We start from the raw sequence: 23,930 nt of genomic DNA on the forward strand, positions 1-23,930 counted from the left end.
GTACTGAGAATAACTGTTCTTGTATTCATCAAACTTCGATAAGCAAAATTCTCCAAGCAAAGATTTTTCAAGATTAATTGCATCATTGTTAAACAAAGAAGTAATTGGATCTGGTAAAAAAATTTGTATCATTTTTGTTAGCAGTTGCAGTGTTGTCACTAAAATTTTGATCCAATATTGGTGCTAAATCAACTACACAAGTAAAAAAGCTGCTTCTGGCGCACTCTGATTTTATGTGAACTATCGTTGTTAAACTTGACAACATTTTCAGAAACTGAAAAATTTCTTTCAGAATCTTTGACATTTTGTGTTAAAAAAGGTAGTTGATTTTTCATTGGTTGCTTAAAATTAATGTTTTGTTGCATTGATAGTTCTGCTTTTTTTCTGGATCGGTTCTACACACAAAGTTTGCTAGTAATAGTATTTATATGGTTATATTTTTCGGCCTTTTAGTTAAAATTAACTTAAAATTTGTTGATTTTTATTTATCACTGATGTATTATGAAATAAAGATTTTGAAGACTAGACATATCATGATACAGATATTTAAAGTTCGTTTAATAACATTAATATTTTTTTTCAGATATTAAATTACTGTCAAACTGAAAACTATGCTCCAAGTTTATGTTTCACGCTTTAAAAAAAACTTTTGTTTATGGTTATATTTCGATTCGCTAACTTAATGTTTATGACATTATTTTGCGTATGAAAATGCAGGTATTTTTGTAAACTTTTTTAAAAAGTTTACAATTATACCTGCATTTAAAAAAAAAAATATACAAACTTTTTTTAAAAATTTTTCAAACTTTCTTTAAAATAATAAAGCTCGTGGGTTTAGACGTATAAACATATAAAATATGAGAAACTTTGTAAACTTGGTTCAAACAGCAATATTTCTTATCTTTATTGCTTGTGAAATACAAAGTGAGCTTAACTTACGTCCGGTATTAGGGATAATCACACAAAAAACAAGTGAAGTGTTTGAACCGCTGGTTCCATATAACTCAACTTATATTGCTTCCTCTTATGTTAAGTTCTTGGAAATGGCAGGTGCAGAAGTTGTACCAATTATATCTACGTGGCATAAAAAACGCATAGAAAGAGTTATAAGAAAAGTAAATGGAGTTTTATTACCAGGAGGTGCTGCACCGTTTAATGAATCAAGCTACTGGGATGCATCAGTAATTGCTTATAAAGTTGCAGTAGAGTTAAATGATAAAGGTGTTTACTATCCATTGTTTGGGATATGTCTTGGTTTTGAGACATTACATGAAATTATTGCGGAAGAGAATTCAACCAGCTTTTTCGATTCCGAGAACCTCACGATACCATTAAATTTCACTCAAATGGCATACAAAAGTCGATTGTTCAAAGATATGAGTAAGGAACTTATGCAAAGTCTTTTATTTGACAACATAACATTAAATATGCATAAAATGGGTGTGAGCACAAAAACATTTCAAAATAATGAAAAATTAAAAAGAATGTTCCAAGTACTTTCAACTAATTTGGATAGAGATGGGAGAGAGTTTATTTCAACGGTGGAGGGTATGTAACTTCTTTTTTTTTTCATGTATAGCCAAATTGTTTATAAATATAAAAATATTTTATCAATGTAGAAGATTAAGGTTAAATACAGTATTAATTTTTGAGCTGCAATAAACCTTAATTTCTTTTATTTTGTTTAAAATATATATTATTAACAGTTATTGCACGAATAGTTAGTTTGTCTCACAAAAGACATATAAAATATACTATATAATGTATATTTTATATAGTGTTTACGCCATGTTTATGCAAGAATTATTCTTTATTATATTTAAGTAACTTGAATCCTAATTTTTTTTTTCTTTTTCTCAATATTAGATGCCGGTAATCTGCAGTGCTTGAACTAGACTAAGCTATGTAACCCCACAAACCCCACAAAGAAATATGAAATATTTTTCATGAAAAAACTTTTTATATAAAGGAGGACAAGTAATAAAAACAAAGAAAGAACAAACAGGTGTTTAGAATAAACACAAACTTATTTTAATGAAAAAACTTTTACACAAATCTAGAGAAAAAAATTACGCAAATCTCAGTCAAAAGTAATTTTATTGTTAACGTAAACCTAAAACAAACAGCATGCATAAGCAACATATATATAAAATAAAAAAATACCCACAAATCTTCATTAGGTAAATTAGGTAACTTTAGCTTACTTTAAAACACTACTTTTGCTGTAAATAGTTATTTTTACAACCCAAAAAAGATCTTTTAACTAAAATTTTATCTTTGCTATGTTGAACTTAGGAATTAATTGTTTTTTTGTGAGATTAAACTAGATTCTGACAACAGTTACCTTAAGTTGATATGATGCCAAAGTTTTCTTATTTTGGGGGTTCAATGTTTAGAGTATTACTTTAAACATGTTATATATATATGTCTTTTTTATCATATTTATTTGAAAGCACTATTTATGTGAATTCAAAATAACTTCCAAGAAATTAAAATACAGTAGCATTTGTTGTCTAATTTTGTTATAAACTCAAAGTGAGTCTAGTCGCGTAATTTGTACCTCTCTTAAACCTTTAATTGTACCAAGGCTGCCATTATGAATTTCGAATATTTGTAACTTTTGTAAAGAACAAACATTTTCTGTTTTGTATAATTAATATAATGTGCAGTAATATCCATTATTTTCCTACCAAAATTTGAGCTACCACATTAGCCTATTACACATTTAATATAAAAGTTGTACCTTATTGATGACACCTATTTTCAGACTATTCCAGGAAAGCTTTACAGTTTCATAGTTTATTAAATTGAAAACTTTTTTACATTGCTTGGTACAGAAAAAGATCTTTACAAAAATCATTCAAAATGTACTGTAAATTAATATAGTATTTGTAAAATCAAGATGGTACAATTAAGGACCTTGTTTCCTTAATTTTACCGCTAGCATGTTTTTTAAAATTTAATTCCCTAACAAATATCAACATTTAATTTTGGAATATTTCAACTTTTTTGAAAAGTTTATGCCCAAATTATAAAATACAATAAAGTCTCATTGTTTCTACTTGGTATTTTTTCTCTACTTTTGACTTTATTCTTAGAGGGTAACCTCTTAGAGGGTAACCTCTTAGAGGGTACAATATCGGCAACCTTACCCTATTTATTCCTTACATTTTTCTTTTTTCTATACTTATTCCTTACTTCAATATTTTTTGGTAAACAGTAGAAAAACTCTACATATTGTCTTTCTTTTAAAGTTATGAATAAAAAAATAATTATTAATATTACTAGTTTAAAAAACTTTAAACGTTTCGGTAGCAGTCGTTGCACGAACCGCTATTTATCAAATGTTATTTAGAATACCCGCTGGAAATGTGTTGATTAATTACAATTGGTATAAAAAGTTTAAAAACGTGTGGAAATAAACTTAAAATTATGTGGAATAATGAACTTACCATGACCCGTATAATACGGGTCATAGTAAGTCTATTCCACACAGATCATTTCTACACTTATTCTTTATATAGTCGTTTTATTTCAATAATATTTCGTAAGGGGTAGAAAATAAAATTCTGCTAAACTTTGTTTTAAGTTAACAATTAATGGTCAATACTTTATAACTTCTTATTTTAAAGTTGTAAACTTCTATAAAAAAAATGAATACGGGCTTACTAATTTTTTTTTTTTTTTTAATTAAGTTTCTATTAAGTTTTTATTAAATTTTTTTTCAGACCATCCGCAATTTTTTCGGACTCTTGCCGCGTTAATTAATTTTGAAGAAAATAAAAGTTTGAATGTAAAATCTTTTATCCTGTAAAAAAACGTTGTCACTATAATGTGTGTTGAACGCGCAGGCTTGACTAATACCTAAGCACAATAACATATCTCACAAAGCGACATAAGCGTAAGTAATTTCTATTGCTGTTTTGATGTTTATAGAAATTTTAGGCTTTTTTAAAAACTCTCTCCCTTTTGTTTGTTAAAGTGTATAATATCTTTATATATGTTATGTATATAACATTAATAGAACTTTTAAAATGTTTTATTTTGTGTTTTAGAAAATTATAAAGGGTTTGAAAAGAAAAAAAAATGCGCAAACGACAGGATTTTAACCCTCGTATTGTACTTCGGAAGCGCAGCCAGCTAACCATTTCGGCCATTAAGGCACACTAAAAGATATAAGAAGAAATAACTTTATAAAACGGCAAATAAATGCTATAAATTAAAATTAAGGAGATGTCGCCGCAATCCAATTTTCTAGTAAAAGTAAATTTTTTAAACTTCATATAATTTTTAACATCACAAAATTTGAAATTTGAATAAGTTAGATACAGTAAGTTATGCAACTCCTTCTTGCCATTTACTCAGATGTGATAGCTGCCGTGAGTTCCGTGTCAAATACGCACGAATGAGTAAGGGCAGCATTAAATTAGAAACGAAAAAAAAAAAACATAAAAATGCTCAATTTTATTGCAAAATATAATAATATAAAATTTATATATATATATATATATATATATATATATATATATATATATATATATATATATATATATATATATATTTATATATATATTAGGGTGGTCCTTAAAACAAATTTTTTTTAAATGTCTGCTTAACCACTCATAAAGTGTTCTATATAACAAAATAATAATAGAATTAAAAAGTTTTCGAAAAAAAGTTAATTTTAGGGGTTGTTTTTTAAAGTTTTTATATTCTCCCCCCTCTACCCTCTTCTCAAAATCTTAAAAGAGTTATGAATTTCCTTGCCACGAGTTGAGACAGTTGGGAAATATATGATAAAACGAAAAAATATTTTTTAATTAAATGAAATTAAAAAGTTTTTAAGTTAAAAGTAAATTAATCAAAGATGGAATTTGTTTCTTTTTAACTCAATAAAGCTTTACGTTTATTTAACGACTAAAGGCTGTTTTCCACAAGACGAAATAAATCGTAAAGGGAACTTATTCGTCCTGATGAAACGTTGTTTTGGTTTCCATTTATTTTTTTCGTTATCAACAATAAAAATGGACGCAAAAAGTTTACGCTGTATGTTGAACTAAAAGCAGTTGTTAATTTTTTTTACATACTTTTTACTTTAAAACAAGAGAAAATTTATTTCCATGCATTGATTTGAACATTTCTGACTTTGTATGTAAGATATGATATCATTTAAAATGATATAATTCATTTTTTTATAATTGTGGTATTTAAAAGGTGAAAAAATTATAAAAATTGGACAATTTTATAAAAAGTTATGACGTTTTTAGTAGCAAATTTTTGATATATGGATTTCTTGAACTGTGGTCAAAAAAACTTTTTTCTCGCATAAATTGTTATTACTTTGCTAATTCTTGTTCAAATATCTATAACTTGGTATTAGAAGATAGATGTAAAAATGGGCTATAAATTCAAATTAGTCTTTAGATTAAGGGCGCATCGAGGGATCCGGATGGGGCGCCATCCACCATCTACACCTCACAAAAATACACTTTTTTTTCATAAAAGAGTGTTTTTTTACAATATTGGTAATATTTATGTATTAACGTTGTTAGTATTTTATTCCACATAACTAGCTATTAATTACAGGTCTATATTAAAGTTGGGTGTTGCGTTGTGGGTAAGATTTAACACACCTTTTCAAAATTTCATTTTTTTTAATATTTCAATCATTACTAAAATAAGTAAATCTATAATAAAAACATAAAAATTAAATTTTGAAACTTTGAAAAATAGTGGTGCATAAATCGCTTTTATGGGAGGGGACGTTGGCCGCCCCCACCCCCCCTCCTCTGCCCCAAACCTAAAAAAAATTTTAATTAGAATTTCACAAAAATGTTTAATGCTATTTTAAACAAAGCAAAATTAGTATAAAAAACTAGTTTACCAATTTACAAGATGCTTCTAAGTATTCATTTTTTCATGGAAAGGGACGGATTACCCACTCCAATCTGAAAAAAAAGCAAAAAAAAAAACAAGCCTTGAAATTTAAAATGTAATTAACTTTTGTCTTGGCTTTTTGTGAATGATTTAATTTTTAAATTCCATTAATGAATAAAATTAAATTATTTTTTACAATAGGTACCACGTGAAGATAAGCCAGAGCCGTCTATCAAAAAAATTTGCAAGCCACAAATCATGCTGTACCTATTTGCAAGCCACAAAACTAGCTGTACCTATTTGCAAGCCACAAAACTTGCGGTACTAATTTGCAAGCCACAAATCATGCTGTACCTATTTGCAAGCCACAAAACTAGCTGTACCTATTTGCAAGCCACAAAACTTGCGGTACTAATTTGCAAGCCACAAAACTTGCGGTACTAATTTACAAGCCACAAAACTTGCGGCACTCATTTTGCAAGCATTATTGCATTATTTTTATTTTTAATTTAAGAAGACATTAACTCTCCAAAAGCAACATCAGCAGCTCGCAGGGTTTTTTTCATTTTATGTTCGACAGCTTCAATATCAGTTTTATCTTTTTTCCAGTAGAAAATAGTGTAAACTCTGTCTTGTTGTCTCTTGTTTACTTTTTCAACTCTACCATCATATACGACACACTTAGAATAGTCAGTATCATACCATTCGTGAAAGATTTTTCTGCCAACAATTCTTTCGACATCACATCATCTAAATCTTCAAGTTGCTTTGCAGATAAGTGTTTGTATAAATTCTTCATTTCACTGATAGTTAATACACACAGCTCGCGTTCTAACTTCCTTTTTTATTTTTCATCCATTTTTTGGCGTTTAAAGGCTTATTTCTTAAATATCTCTGCTCGAAATACATCATGTGCTAGTCTAGTTCTGATTCTTTTTTTTCGTGCCATATAAATTGACCACTTAATTACTTTTTCTCTATGCAACTCTTCAAGGTTATCTATGTAATCTAGAGTCCTATTCTTTTTGGATCTTAATTAGCTTGATCTATAACAAAGTGTTGCATTCGGGCATCTTCCTTTGGCATCACTAAACATGCCAATTAACTCTTCACTATCGATATTGTAAAGCCTTGCACTAGCTGCCTTCTCCTTGAATGTTGTAGTAATAGAAAGGTAGAAAGGTATCTTATACTGTCAAAACAAGACATTCTCAACTACATCAAGACAAGCAGAGGTCATTTTGACAAGCTGGTCATCAATTGAACATAAAGTTGTAATTGGTTTTAAAATTGCTTTTGCCCCAAAAAATCTGTATTTCTGCAAAATAATGCAGCTGGATCAAATTTGCAATTAGTAATTGTTTTCAAAACATCTTTTACTAACTGGACACCAGTGATATGATCAAAACTTGCATCCTCAGCTGATACATAAAATTTTGTCATCCATGGTCCAGTGAGAAGTTTTCCAAATAGTGCAAGTACACTCATTTGTTTTATAGCAGTTGTATTACAAAATGCTGTTTGCAAAAGTGGTTATAAACTAGACCATTTTACTGTTCTAGTGGTTAGATATTGTAGCAAGTCATTATAATGCTGAATAAAAATAAAACAAGTATAAAAAAGGATATGAAGACAGTTTTCACGATACCTTAGAATAATACCGCGTGGTAGTTTTTATTATCTAAAAAATTTACAAATCCTTCTGGATCACCTTTGACATTTTTAAATCTCATTTTGTATATAGAAAAAACAATTTCGACTGCCATACAATCATTTCCAAATAATCTACACTGTTCCAATTCTAAAGATTTAAGGGCTTCACGATATGAAATAGCAATTGTGTCTAAAGGGTGCAAATGGCAGTTTAGCTCGTTTAGATTCTTGCCTCAGGTATTACATATTTTGGTAATGGTAAGATGGTTTACAGACACTCTGTCTGACATTATGTTAGATATAATTGAGATTATTGAACTACAATATTCATTGTAGAGAAGCGAGTGAAAATCGGAATGAGTAAGAGCTAAATGATCAACTGCACCACATATGTGGCTTTCATAATGAGTTACTGTTCCACCAGGTAATTGGTCATAAACAATGACCTGACAGCTGTTTGTGTTGTTGCATTTGTTTTTTTAGCTCTCAAACTTCTGTCCTCAAAGCTTTAAAAATTTCTTCATTTCTTTTAATGTTTTGCCTAAATACTTTTAACTTATATGGCATGCTATTGTATTTTGATTTCACTTTTGCTATTTTTTTCCGGTGATCTTTTTTAGTAGAGTTCGCTAACTAAGCAGATAAATATGGTAACCTATTAAGGAGTTTTGCTTTCTTTGGGATGAGTTTTCCCCTAAATGTATGCTTTTTGGCTACATTTCCGATAGAATTTTTAGAAGAGAGAGGTTTCCTATTAACTTGAGATAAAACATTGAGATGTTCTTGAGATAAAACATTGAAAGGTTGAAGAATGTAAACTAAAAATAAATGTAGTAAAAATGAAAATAAATTAGGTATAAATTATTAAAAATTTAAAATTTATTTGTTTTTTAAGTTTTACACTTGCCTTTGCTTTTAAGTTTCACACGTGCCCTAATTATTTCTTCTTTTTATTATTATTTTATACGATAAGTATGATAATTGTTGTTTTTAATTATGGTTTAACTCTTAAAATAAATTAAATTAAGATAAAAAATTTAAAATAAAACTTAAAACAAACTTGTATAAATATTATTATTTTTTGCAATATTAAAACAAAGAATGTTGGCTCGCCTGTCAATATTCTGACAGTTGTATTCTGATATAAATGCCTTGACCAGTTATCTACATAAAAATTGCAGAAGCCACCACCATTAATCTTTTCTTCATTATTAGCTTTTCTCCCAAAATATTTAAACTAACCAGAGAAAAGTAGTGCAGATTTAACTAAATATAGCAAAATGATTATAATCAAAAAAACACTGTGACATTGTAATCTTACATTCAAATACATATTGAAAAATGATATTTAGAAATTTACCAGATTTTTTGAAATCTAAAAGAATTTATTCTATAGTTAATTATAGATAAATTCTTAATCATTAATTAATGTAATACAAATATGAGTTTAAAAAAGTAAATAAAAAAACATGTCTAATTAATCAAACTTTAGAGTCAAGTCAAATTGGTTATCAAGCGTCAAGCATTAATAATTAAATAGGGCTATTGACTAGACTTTTATTTAAACCTTAATCTAGTAAATTTTTTAAATATAAATCTTAACCATTCAAATCTTTTCCTATAAAATAAAATCCTACTTAGTCAAATGTACTGGCTCTCTTGTAGAGAGTTAGTACATTTGCTTTTCCTAAGTTTTTTTGAAAAAGTAGGAATTTATTTAAAAAAAAACTTTAATAAAAACTAGATTAAGGTTTAAAAAAATAAATGCTAATTTGCTAGAAACTAAATCAAATTCTCATTTGCCATTATTCCGTGAAATTTAGTGCACTTCTATTCAACAATTATTGTGTAAGTAAAAATGCAAACAAAAATAAATTTTTATATAAAATCAAATTTCAAAACTGTAGATAAAGAATTATTGCATTAAAATAAGTTTAATTTTAAGTGGTATTTAAACGACAGACCCCCCTCTCCCCCTTCATTTCCCATCAAAGCCCTACTTTTGGTTATGTAAACCGTTTACGATAAAAACAAAAATTAGGTACCAAAAGTGCTACACTCTTTAAACTACCTGCTACTCCTATATTTTCGCTAAAATTTGGCAGGTCCAAAGAAAATATGTGTAAAGAAATTGTTCAATAGTTTTAAATATAGGCTCAGCATTCCTTCGACAACAAATTGATGTGAGAACATCAACTAAATTTTTATTAGCAAAATAATCCATAAAAAAGTTCAGTAACCATATACAAAAGTTTTACAAAAATCAAGATTAAGTTTTCTTCTTTTAAGAAAAGTATCTATGTGTATATATGTTTCTAAAAAGAAACTCTTCAAAAATACGTTTGCCTTTTGCTACCTCAAAAAAAAGTCAAAAAACGAGTCACAGAATTTTAGCACAAAATTCGGTTCCGTAAATCGCTATTTTTGCCTACCTATTTACAAGAAAGTATAAGAAAATAAATGCTAAACTCTAATATGAACGTTTTGCGCCTGGTGTTACTTTCAATTATCAGTATACTAAAGTAGGATCGGAATTAGTTTTATGGGATAGGATAAGGCCTAAAATAAATAAGAATATATAATAAGGTTATTAGTCTTATTCGATTATCGTAAGATATTTAACTTTTATAAACATTTAAAAAACATTTTACAACTCATTTAAAACTTAGGGTAAATTATAGTATCTTCTTTAATAAAATTATAGTATTTTCCAGAGCACTAACTATGAAAAGCAAAAGATATAAACCACAATGTTACATTTGCAAAGCAGTTTTTAACAAGGACTATAAAACCAGTCATAAAAGATCCGTTTAAGGTGGTAAAATGGTTCATATACAAACAGTGGGAGCCCCATAGAAAACTTTTGTAGCCTCCTTAGCATCAAATATAAGAAAAATCGAACATCAGAATGCTGACAAAGGGTTTCGTAGTGGAAAGGCACAATTGTCAAAATGTTAAAAAATTCCTCTTTATTTAGAATTTTTTTTAAAAAAAAAAAAAAAAAAAAGGAGGTGGGGACGTACCCCCATTGTTTTCCAAAGCCGACGACACCGGTCGGCTCTGGATAACGATGTCGAAGTGGATGATAATATACAAAGTAGTGAACATGCAAAGTTAAAAGACATAGTAATAATTGAAACATCAACTTCAACATGTGGTATACTGATAGAAGAAGAAACGACATCTTCTGATAAAAAAGTTGAAGAGGACGCAAGTTCATTAATTCAAGATAAGGACGCAAAAGGGCAAAACCCGGACTATATTGTTGTTCAGGAACAAACAGAGAAATTTACAGAATTAAGTTCTGAATCAGATCATTTACCCCAGTTTTCTAGCCGAGAAGAAAAGGATGACACAAATATTATTAACTTGCATACTACTGAAGTAAGCAGTGAAACAACAAATTGGCCTTTGCTCACGGGGAATTCGGGTGTTTTATTCGATAATCCTAAATATTGTAATGAGATTTATATAAAATATTGTAAAAAAGAATTAGTAAATGAAAAATTCGCTGCAATTAAAATTGTAAATGCAACAAGTTTTGTGGTGGAAATAACAAAAAATGTTTTGAAAATTGGAAACGCTTTTATAGGAAAAATTAATATAAAATAAAAGATTGATCAGCATTGATAAGCAATGACCCAGGTTTACGTCCACATACAATTACGGACAATCAAAAGTTGTATTAACTCCAGCTTGAGCCACACCAACCAAAACTTGCTAGTTTCCCAAGTGTCAGGTAAACTTATGCTTCCCAAATGTCAGGCAACTTTATGTGCTTTAAAGGTAAAGTGCACTTTACCTTTCAAGCACATAAAGTTGCATTAAGTGAACTAAAGGTTGCATTAATTGTCACATTATTATGAAAAATGGACATATTACCTTATTAATAAATCCAAGAGGCTTGCTCTGATTGATTAGTTTAATTGCAACTAAATTGCAGAGCCAGATCATTAATGAAATTCCAATTTTTTTTCTGTGATAGCTGACATTACTTTCGATGTGTCACACATGGACATAATGAGTATAGTTGTGAGAACGGCCAGTAAAAACGGTGAGCTTCGGTAAAGGCTTTTAAAATCAGTAGAATGCACTGATAAGACTGGAAAAGGGATGGCTGAGCTAATTTTATCTTCTTTACATAAAGAAGGTATTGACACATCAAAGATGGCCTTTTAGTCGTATGACTACGCGAGTTCGATGTCTCGGCATTAAACTGGGTTTAAGGAAGTACAAAAGTTATAACAGAAGAAGTTGGCCATAATGTTCCCTACATACCCTGTCAAACCACAGAAAAGACACTGCTCTTAAACATGCCTGCAATGTTAATTCTTTAATAAGAGAATTGTTTAATGTCCTTGAACAGTTGCATGTTTTCTTCACATCAAGTACAAAAAGATAAATCATTTAAATGAAAAACTTAAAGACATTGACAATGCAATACAGCTTGTAAACCTGTCTAGTACAAGATGGACCGCATGATCAAAGTCTGTCAAAGCTCTAATTTAGTTTTTAGAGAAAGTTGTTGATCTTCTTTAGAGCATCTCAAATCATATATACTAACACGAGAACTAAGGCAATGGGGTTTCAGAAAAAAGTAACAACTTTTGATTTTATCATATCTCTTTTCTTCATGAAGAATATCATTGATAAGATAAAAATATTAACAGAAATCTTAGAAAGTCCAAACTTCAATGTCATTGACAGTATTAGTGTAATTGAAAGCACTGCCTAGAACCTACAAATATCAATAACGACACAGATGCTATGAATACTTTCATTGAAAGTGCAGTGATATTTTCTAGGAAATTTCAAATTGATACAGAAAACGATTACGGAGGACACCATAGATTAATAGTAGTGGAGATGAAAGATTTTTATTGGAAAGAATTTAAAGAGATCATAGAATCTTTAGTCATAGGTTTAACCAAAAACTCTGCGGCTTTAAAAGAAATTTTTTCCCCCATCACCAAAATCTTTAGTTTTCCTTTTAGTAAGGACAATTTGAGTATTAAAACCTTAACAAAAGCAAACAAACTTTTTCCGCCTGGATACAAGGATCAAATTCCAAACGTTCATGTCTGTTTGGAAGAAGGTGATGACGATTTTATGCCATCAAAAACACCAGCTAAGATGCTGCAAAACGTTTTGTACCATGTTGTGAAATTAAAGAACATACTGAAACAATCCCATAAACTATGCATTTTTATAATCACAGCTGGAAATGTTATTATAGGCTGGCGCAGTTTTTAGAATAGACCAATTTAATATAAAATTAATTTTTTTTTCTTTTAGTTGCCAAATTTATTTAGACAGCTTAGTCTCTTTTGAGTATCTTTTATGTTTAAAAGATTGTTTGTGGTTGGCATAACGTTTATTTTCCATTTGCCCTCGGTTAAGCCAATATATTGTTTATCAGGGTTGTTTTGCGAGGAATCAATGCATTTGTAAATAATATTTTTTGATAAGCATTTGCCATTCATAGGGCAGTTAATATTTTGCTTGCAGTTGCAATTTTCAGTATTTTTTTCTTTGAGAAATTCATTTTTGTTAATCAATACAAAATTATGGCCTTTTATAATTCTTTCAATATTTTTTGTACATCTATAGCTTACCTTAATAGTGTTTCTGTTAAAAATTTTGTGCAATTTATTAGAGGGAGGGAAATGTTTGTCAACTAATTTTAAAAACGCTTTTCCAATATTTGTTGAAATATTTTTGCTGCACCAAATATTATATTATATATATAATTGTTGTAATTGTATAATTTTTGATGTACCAAATATTATATTTTTGTTGAACCAAATTATATATTTCTATTTCTATTTCGCATTTTTGCAATTTTTGTTTCAAATTTTAGCTCGAAATTTTTAAATCCGCTTTTAGAAAAAAAAGGCGGATTTAAAAATTGAAACAAAAATCGCAAAAAAGCGAAATAGAAACATAATTTGGTTCAGCAAAAATGTTTCAAAAATGCCGTAAAATCGTACTTATTAGAGATATAAAGAGAGTTGTGTTAATAGTAATAGTACGCTATAATATATTTATTTATATATTATATTGAATGTGCGTATATGTTTGTATAGTGTATGTATGTATATATAACGAAATATATATATATATATATATATATATATATATATATATATATATATATATATATATATATATTTCGTCAATCCTACATTTAAGCGATCTAAATCAATTTATTTCGTTTGCTTATTGCACCGTATTTTTGGTCGATAATTTATTCCAGAGGGCAAATCCAGGTTTCGCGTTTTTTGTAAAATCAAGACCCAAATTATTTAAATTTATTTAAACCGTTTATACTCATTTTCTTATAATAACTTGCGATAGATAAATAATTTAATATGTTTATTATATTAAATAATTATTTTTAATATATTATAGCAAAATTTGTTATAACTAACCACTATTAAAAACGAACTCGATGTTCAAGCGCTTATTATATTCGGGTCACAAGACATGTAATTACTTCTAATTAAAAAATTTCAAAAGAAATTTTTATTTGTTATCATTTTGTTTTAGTTGATCTTTTGTGATTATTTTTATTAAGTCTGAAGCATATTTTTTGATATTTGTAGCTAATATAATAATAATGATATTGATAATAGTAATAATTTATATATATATAAATATATATATATATATATATATATATATATATATATATATATATATATATATATATATATTTATATATATATATATATATATATATATATATATATATATATATATATATATATATATATATATATATATATATATATATATATATATTATTGTAATTATAATAATAATTATTATTATTTTATATCAATATAATAATATAAAAAAAAATATTATTGTTTTCAAAATTCAAAAATAACTAAAAACTAAAAAGCAATAAAAACTGTATAATTGATTAATTGTAATAACAATTGTGTAATTAATTATATTAAATTAAAAACATTATTTTTAATTGTATTAATGATAATTAAGATTAATTTAAACAACAATGTTCTTTTAGGAATAAAATACCCATTTTATGGGACACAATGGCATCCCGAAAAGAATATATTTGAATGGACACCATTTCAAGCCATAAACCACGGCCCAACAGCTGTTAAAGTAACACAACATTTTGCAAACTTTTTCGTCAATGAAGCAAGAAGAAATAAAAACAAATTTGCTTCTGAAGAAGAGCTCGAGAGTTTATTAATTATGAACTATAAACTTATTTGGGGTGCTGGCGTTTCAGCTTTTGGGCAAATTTATATATTTCAAGATGAGACTTTTCTTAAAATTAAGAAGAATAAAAATTTAAAGAAAATTAATAGTCGAATTGACAACAAATAATTTTTGTGTTTATTAAATTTTTAATGAGTTATTTTACAGCATTGAATTTATTTTTATTTGATCTGAAAAAAGCAGAATAATAACCTGAGAAGTAAATAAGGTCATTTAATAAAAGATTCTTCTTTATATGTATTGCTGCAGATTGTGTAAAATAACTACAGCAATCCCAGAATATCGAAATCCCGGAGCCTGTACGAATTGTTGATTCCAAAATTCCCAAGGTTAGTCTCAAAAGTTTCTTGGAGTTTTGAGATCTTAATTAAAAAAAGTAAAAAATGCCTAATCGTAACTTATTTGTACATCTTAAAATTTCTAGCAAATATAGACATTCGCATAAATTTGTTTTGAAGCTATTTATTCTCTTAGGGAGCCATCCGTACAGGACGTCAGGCTTAGAGGAGGAGGGGAGGGAGTCATTATAAAAAGGACAAAAAAGGACAAGGGGGAGAGGGGGTTCACAGAAAAGGACGTCATGTTATAGATTTTTTTTGGTTTTTATATTTTAGATTTTTAAAGGTTGATTTTAGCTTTTTTGTTTTTGTTTTTTTGTTGTTGTTTTTTTTAGGTTATTTAGGTGCTCCCAGAAGTCTTATCGCGGAGCACCGCTGGAGAGCATTTTATAAGAGGTTCACGCCTCCTTTCTTACCAATAATGTAAGGAAGTAATATAAATTACCGCTTAATGGGTTCGAGCCGGCGTCGAACCTCGGACTTCTGGGTTCTGAGGTAGAACTCTAATCACTGCGCCACGGCTCCTCAGTATTATGAATTTTGAGTTGCGTGATGTTGCAGTTACTGTTACTTGTCTAGGTTAGTGTTGTTCGCCGTAAACAAAAACTTACGAAAATTTCGCATTTTTATCTTCCGTATTTCAAGTTGCTATTGCGGAAGTTGTTCTTGCGCAAATTCACTTTCCGTGAATATGTTATACGAAATAAATAAATAATTATCATTCCGTAATAACTCTTTACGAAAAGAAACTTGCGAAACAGTTCCTTACGAAAGGAGCGTTTCGGAATGTGCACTTACGGAATAGACTCCAAAGCATTCATTAAACTGTTATACAAAAAAAAATATTATTATTTATTATTTAAATAAAATAATGTTGTTAAATGATTCTTCAATAGTTTTTACATATATATCTATATATCTATATAAATATATATATATATATATATATATATATATATATATATATATATATATATATATATATATATCTATATATATATATATATATATATATATATATATATATATATATATATATATATATATATATATATATCTATATCTATATATATATATATATATATATATATATATATATATATATATATATATATATATATATATCTATATCTATATATATATATATATATATATATATATATATATATATATATATATATATATATATATATATATATATATATATATATATATATATATATATATAAATTAGTAAAAACACTTATCTAATTTTTGATTACTTCAACACTGTGTTTTACCATCATTCACTATGTTTCACAGTGTTGAAGTAATCAAAAATTAGATAAGTGTTTTTATTAATTTATTATTGCTCTGTTCTTTTAGAACATTGAGCACCTTGTTTGTAGAATACACTAACATTATATATATATATATATATATATATATATATATATATATATATATATATATATATATATATTTATATATACAATTATAATTAAAAACGATAAAGAAAATTCTTTTATTATGGAACTTTAAGTTTCACGCCTAACGGCAATCATCAGCCATAGAGTACAAAATTAAAAATTAAACGTTAAAATTACAATTAGAATTACGGTGGCGTGAGTTCTAATGACTCCATGGAAACAAAATTTTAAAAGTATTGAAAGTATAAGGTGACGTAAATTTGACGTAAACCAACCAGGATCAATCTTCGGCATCAAAAGAGGAAATAAGAAACTTATTTTTGTGCCTGCACCTCGAGATTATTTCACTCCTTGTATTTAGTAGGTTTTCTCCTCTATACATCAAAATTTGGAACTTCTCGTTCAAACAAAGGTTACAAACTCTTGATGATGGGTTGTATAGTTTGCATTTTTTAACAATCTTCCATACTTCTTTTGATAGCTCTGTATCATTCTTGTACCTAACTACATTAAAAGATTTTAAGTGGTTTCCATACCGAACTTTAAAAGGTATTTCGCTAAGTCCAAAATACACTTTTTTTTTATATTCCGGATTATTTGAATAGATGGTGGCCTGATAAACAATGTTGTTGGAAAGGCAATGGTTGTTCATTGGACATTTGGTTTTGTCAATGCAGTTGCATTTCATTTCGTTAGTTTTGCCTCCTTATGTAAAATGCTTTTATTGTGAGAGTTGATAATGGGTTTTATGTTTGGCATGCAGGAATAACTTATTTTGATTGTGTTTCTATTAAATATTTTACGAAGTCTGTGGTTAACTGGATAGTGGAGGTCAATGAGGTTCAAAAAACATTTACCTATCTTTGTAACAACATTTGCACTGAAAGGAGGATTATACCAAATTATCTTGCGTTTATGGTTGCCGTTTGTTGATTTTATACTTGGATGGTATGCAAGTTCGCAATAGTAACCCGATTTTTTTAAGGCTTTTTGATAAGGAGGAATACTTTCTTTTTCGATTCACTTGACGATGCTGCTGATAATCTTGAAAATGGAGCTAACATGTTCATATTGTTGTTGGTCAGATTTTAAACTTTATAAAATATATATATTTCATGGAAATAACAAAAGGACTTTTACAATTTTCATGTAACGTGAGTTAACAAAAACATGATAAAGTTTTGTTTTTTCAAAATTTGGCTAAAAAAGTTTTTTAGTAATATATGCGAAAGAATATTAAATGTTACGTTTTTACATTTAACGTTTTGAATTACGATGCTTACTTAAAGCACATTTTCATTTCAAATTCGTGTAAAGTAAGTTAAAACTACTTGCATTTACTAAAGTTCTTATTTCGTCGCGTTGGGTTGACAAGGTTCAAAGTGAAACTTTTTATATTAGGAGAATTTAGAATAAAAATCTTTTTTTAATGTAAATTAAAATTATTTATATTGTTTTTTTTTTATTTGTTTATGTATTCTTATTTTAGTTGACATATAAATATACATAAATTAATAAAAATAAGAATTATATCAATATTTTTATTTAGGCATTAAAAAAAAAAGAATAATTGCTATTCTTCTAATATGTAAAAATCAGTTAAAACCTTTTTTTGTTTTTGTTTTAGTATAACAAATTGTTAGTAAATGTAATTAAGGGGGTTCATCCATAAAGTACGTCACCTTTTATTTGTCAATTCTCAACTCCTTTCCTCCTGTCACAAACAATCACATTTACCTGAACATATACGATCACATATATCCCTCTCCCTCCTATTTTTGACGTAAAAACTGCTGTGATAGCAGCTTTTACGTCAAAAATATTTTAAGAGATTTTTAATGTAAATAAAGAATTTTAAGAAAAATAAAGATTTAAAAATATTTTAAGAGATTTTTGCATTCTAAAAATTCTAAAAATGTAACTTTGCATTCTAAAAATTTTAATAACTTTGCATTCTAAAAATTCAACGTAGTGAAAATAAGGCGTATAAATACGTATAAACGAAAGAAGTGTAAGCAAAAACTTCGACAAACCAAAGATTTTCTTATTTAAATGACTCAGTACGAATAAAGGCGTAATACTAAAGTAATTTTTTAAAGTTGCTCTTGGTCTTGCGGAAAACCATTTTCGATTTGAAAATTTTAATAAATGTTATATAAAATCAACCAGTTTTTAAAATTTCCTTTGTTAATTATTTTTAATAAATGAGTACAACACTTTCGCAATTTTATTGTTACGTAACTCTCGCTCTTGATAATAGATATAAAAAATCCACGAAAATAATCGCTTGGTCGCGTAAGTGGTGTAACTTAAATTAAATACATAGTATCAAAATAAACTTGTTTATTTTCTTTAGCCAGTCACCTCTGTGACTGATAAATTTTTATATATTTTTAAAATTAGTATAGAGTTCTCAACATCTTGTGAAAGTTTCTAATACAAACCGTTTTACTGATTCGCAGAAATCTGACTTAAAAGTTGAAGCAATTTTTTTACCTTGATTTCCGCGTAACGTAAGTTAAGTGGCATTTTCAGTTATAAGTTCGCCCTCTTTTTGCCAACTCAAAACTTTTTAGCTCATTTTATTTTTTAGACGAACAGGTTTGATTTAAAACAGCTAAAAGTTCAATTTACAGTTTATTTAGATAAAATTTGATAAAGTTGTTGCGCGTGTAGCGTAAGTTAAAAATGGAATCGATCATATGTAAAGTTGTTCTGTGTAATTCCAATTTTGATTTATGAATGTACATTTAAAATGCTAACTATTTTACCCAAGTTTTTTGCGGTTACAAATCAGGTTACGAAATCAGACGATCAGGATACGAATGTAGAAGTTGATGTTGCACAAACAGGTGCAAGTTGAACAAGCGGTAGACGGTATTCTTGGGAGATTTTTGATAATGCATAAACCAGAGAAAACAGTGATCCAAAATATTTGTTTATGAGTTTATTAATTTTATTAGTAATCTTTGACTTAATCTCAATGTAAACTTTGTTTTCTGCTAATAAGATTAAATTTAAAAAATATGTGATAGAAATTGTTACAATAAAATTTCCACTGCAAAAAGCTTAATCATTTAGTTTATTTTAATTATCGAAACATAAACAAGTATAGTGCACAAATATTTTTTCTCTAAATCCCCACTATATGAAAATGTTTTATATAAGTTTATAACTTTATATATAGTTTTATAAAATAAAAGTATAGTATAAGTAGTATAGTATAAAAGTTTATAAACATATTATAATAATTATAAAAAATATAACAAATAAGACCGGGTCTTTTAGAACTATATCTTATTTATAAATTTCATTACTTTATAACTATATCTTATATTAAGACCTATATTGTTCTTATTACTTATATAAAGTTAAAAAGTTATAACGTTAATCTGGATTTCATTTTAAACGGATAATTGACCAAATCTGAACTTTTTGTTGAAAAGTTTTTTTGACGTTTAATAAACGTTTGTATGTTTACTGGGAAGGCTTCAAAATCACGTAATACTATCAAAAAAATACTAGACTACTACAAGCAGATTTAAAAACATTTTAGAGTTTATAACAACAGAAAAAAAGCAGCAAAGCTTTTCATTTCTAAACGAAACACTTTATAATTTTAAAATAAAACTTGAGAACGATATTATGGGTATTACGACTGATGCTGCAAACGTTATGAAAAAACATTGAAAAGTTCTAGAAATTGACAAACATTTTTTTTTCTCCGCTCAACAGCTGGCAGTTCTTTATAAAAAAAAAAACGCCAGTTATTTGTTGTGACGCAAGTTGATCTCATTAACTTAATCATTTAGGTTATGAGAACATTGCACATTTAGAAATCAACATTGATGATGAAAAAGATGATAATTGTAATAGTAACTACTTTTATAAAGAAAAAGAATGTATTCAAGATTCAAATGATTTATTGATAATTAATGAAACATCTGGGATTATAAGTAAACAACAAATTATCAGACTTGTTATAACAAAAGTCAGGAAAAATGTTTAAAAGATTTCTAACCTAAAATGAAAATTGTTTTAAAATATATATTAAAGTTTAGTTTGGAAAGACCCTCCTGCAATCATAATTTGTAATACCGGATGAGCATTAGGGTGGGTCAAACGCCCCTAATTTTTGAAAATCATAAGGCACTGTTTTCCATGTACTGTGGGCGTACTCTAGGATCAATAAAAAACAAAATTCAACTCATTTGCTCAAATTTTAGACCCCGTTCAACGGGCTCGTAAGTTAAATTTTTGCCCCAAAAAGTCATATTATGAGTAGTTAAACCTCCTTAATTAATTTTTTGTTTTTGTTTTTTTTTGTTTAAGTGAATAGGGACATTTGTGTGATCAATTAAAACAATACTTCAGCAAAATAGAGACTATTAGGACAGTTTTAGATGTTGTTTTGTAAGTTTTTTATGCTAAAACTTTGACCTGGTTTCTCAAAACAACCCGGTTTCTACGTAATATTAGATTTAATAGCTAGCTATCGACAGCAGAAGAAATATACAACTAGGGATAGTTTTCTTATTGTGTTATGCATAGTTATGCCCATATGTGGGTTTAGAAAGCTTTTTTTAAGCATATTTATAAATAAAAATTACAATTTTTAAAAATTTTTGTTTTAAAATCATGTTTTAAAAATAATTTTTTTTAGCAATTAACTTGACATAAATTTATGAAATTATAACCATAATAACCATAATATATATAATCATAATATATAATCATAATATATACAATAATCATAATATATATAATAATCAGAATTTTCGTTATGTTAATGTTTGGAAAAGGTAGTTTTCCCAATATTAATCTTGAAGGTTTAGGGTATAAAAAAAATTATTTGGCAATTTTTTCTCTTGTGTTATTGTCTAGCGTTTCATCGCATATAGCAAGTACAACATTTCGTTTTGTAAGAAACCATAAATGATTTTTTAAACTTTTAATTGCTGCAGTTGAAATTGTTTTATTAAATGATCCATACTTGATCATGTCCCTGATTGCACATAAATCTAAGCAAGGAGAAGAGGCTGCCAATAGTGCTTTCAAAAACCATCTTGCATGAAAAAACCCAGTCAACTCAGCAACTTGATGAACTGTTGCTATTTCTTCTGCACTAATTGTATCAAGTTGTTGCAAATTAAATGTAAGCAGTTCTATTGTCATGTAGTAGATAGCTTTTGATAAAAATCTTGCATGATGAAAAGCTATTGGTTTACGAAACTTAAAATTTGCTAGTTTATCACTGCCTAGCCAAACCTCTGGTTTGGCTAGGTCAAGTTCTGCCAAATGCTTGTAGTCACCACGTGGAAAATTGTCTGTGAACAAGGAACATTCAAGATAAATTTTGGTTTCAAAAGCCTTCGAAAAAATGTAATTCAAATTTGTTAATATGATTTTTTTTTTAATTTAGAAAAAAGAAATATACAAATCTCTACCTTTTCTTCAAAAAATGTTCCTTTTTGCTTGCTCCATTCAAACCTGTTAAGGTTGTTGAAATTTATGTGCAGCTTTATAGTTTCCCAGAAATTTTGATTTTTTTGAAAAGATTATCAACCGGTCCATTTGAAACTATCCCAGAAACTGCAAGTGCTGCATGCTAGATAACAGAACTAGAACAAAAGTATTTTATAAATAAAAACAATAAATAGTATGATTCTAACCTTAATATGGAGCTCATATATGTGATGTCTGCAAGCAAACCATATTAACGGTCTGCACATCCATTTTTCCAGCAATACACATGCACCCTGCATCTAGCCTTGATTTGATTCATTTATTTAAAGAGAAAAAAATTAAAAAGTATAATGAAAATTATAAAAACAACAAATTACAAAAATATCATATATTATACTATTAGGTACACAAATTATTCTCACCTGTATTTGAAGACGTAGTGTCAAAACATACACTATGTATTAAATCCCAGAGATTTCAAGATTCCAATATTACCTTAATAGCTTTGGCTTGTGTTATTCCATGACTATCTGTTATAGAAAGAACCCCAATAAGTTGTTCTTTATCAATACTAGGACTTGAAATCACTAGTGCTAAGTGCTCAATATTTCTATTTTCACCATAAAAATACTCTTTTACTAATTTTGTCAAAATGAATACAAAGTAGTTTTCCCCGGGCTATTTTAATGAAATTTTCGTTTATTTTTAAACCATTATCACTAATTGCATCATTTGAATGGACCTTTGCTGACTTTAGAGAAATATCAAAGTCCTTTAGGTTTCCACCAGCTGAATTAATGACATTAGCCAAAGTAGTTGTATGTGCTGAACTCTGAATACCATATCTCTTTGCTGTAACAGCAGTAGCCTTTAAGATTTTCCTAGGTAGCATAACTTCAACAAAATCTGTTTTTCTTTTATGAGATCGTGGTTTTCTTTTCTTTTGATATTCAAAATTTGGGTTATCCTCTTCGCATTCTTCGCATTCAGTGATTGTTCACTGCTAACCTGATTTACAGCTAAATCGCTTACATATTCAGAAGCTAATCTTTTACTATTTGAAGGAGTCACCCTCTTTTTGGTAGATTCAATCTCCCTTTGCTTACTACAAGCAGTAAATCAGTACTTTTTGTCTATTCCACCCATCACGGCTTTACGTTCTCCTCGTTGATCATTAAAAAAATTTATATCGACATTTCTTTCCTCTTTAGTGATTTGTTTGTTCGATAAAATTTTTCGCTCCACATCTTTCACACTTATATCAAATAAACACTTTATTTCACGTTTGTAGTTATCTATAGTACTTAAATTTTGTGGTGATTTACGTGATCTGTTTTTTGATAGCTTCTTTCTACGATTTTCCAAGCACAAGATCCTACTTCTATATAAAGAAAACAATGTTGTAGTGTTATGGTAAGATTCTTACCTATATATATATATGCATATATATATATATGTGTGTGTGTGTGTGTGTGTGTGTGTGTGTGTGTGTGTGTGTGTGTGTGTGTGTGTGTGTGTGTGTGTGTGTGTGTGTGAGTGTGTGTGTATTTGTTTTAAGAAATTAATAAAAAAAGAAAAAATAAATATATACTGCATCATTTACCTAATATATTGGTCAGCTACTATTGGAAATGAACTTCTGTTCCAGATTTTCTTCAGTGACAAAACAACACAAGTGCTTTTAAGAAAATTACATCCTCCAGGGTTATTGCAACCAATTTTAAAACTCCAATGGGGAAATTTGCAAGAAATTATATCACTAAGTTTATATTGTAGTTTTTCTTTTCTTGCTTTAATTAGTTTGTCATGTAAATATTGCAGAACTTGCTCTCCAGTAGGCAATTGAGATGATAGTAGTATCTCAATGGTATCGTTGATCAAAAAAACTTGGCGCTACTGCAGTTTCTCTCCCCCCCCCCTTTTTTTTTTTATT

General features: G+C 27.9%; 1 protein-coding gene and 1 long non-coding RNA gene across 2 annotated transcripts; one reads left to right on the plus strand and one right to left on the minus strand.

Annotated features, from left to right (window-relative positions):
- Positions 1-14,938, plus strand: LOC100207447 (gamma-glutamyl hydrolase A). The gene is made up of 2 exons (XM_065793794.1): positions 1-1,548; positions 14,564-14,938. The coding sequence occupies exons 1-2, from the start codon at positions 858-860 to the stop codon at positions 14,890-14,892; spliced, it is 1,020 nt and encodes a 339-aa protein (XP_065649866.1). The 5' UTR covers positions 1-857; the 3' UTR covers positions 14,893-14,938.
- Positions 14,939-21,816: 6,878 nt separating this feature from the next.
- LOC136077794 (uncharacterized) lies at positions 21,817-23,387 on the minus strand. The gene is made up of 3 exons (XR_010637287.1): positions 22,420-23,387; positions 21,979-22,301; positions 21,817-21,901 (listed from the first exon to the last, which is right to left on the minus strand). It is a non-coding gene; the product is annotated as an uncharacterized LOC136077794 (long non-coding RNA).
- Positions 23,388-23,930: the final 543 nt, after the last annotated feature.

This window comes from Hydra vulgaris, chromosome 03, assembly GCF_038396675.1.
Source record: "Hydra vulgaris chromosome 03, alternate assembly HydraT2T_AEP".
NCBI classification, from domain to species: domain Eukaryota; kingdom Metazoa; phylum Cnidaria; class Hydrozoa; order Anthoathecata; family Hydridae; genus Hydra; species Hydra vulgaris.

What these genes read in the sequence shown, in the direction of transcription:
- LOC100207447 (XM_065793794.1), top strand. Translation starts at nt 858, where the DNA reads ATGAGAAACTTTGTAAACTTGGTTCAAACAGCAATATTTCTTATCTTT. An exon ending in GTTTATTTCAACGGTGGAGG is followed by an intron (nt 1,549 to 14,563) that starts GTATGTAACTTC and finishes ATGTTCTTTTAG; the next exon opens with GAATAAAATACCCATTTTAT.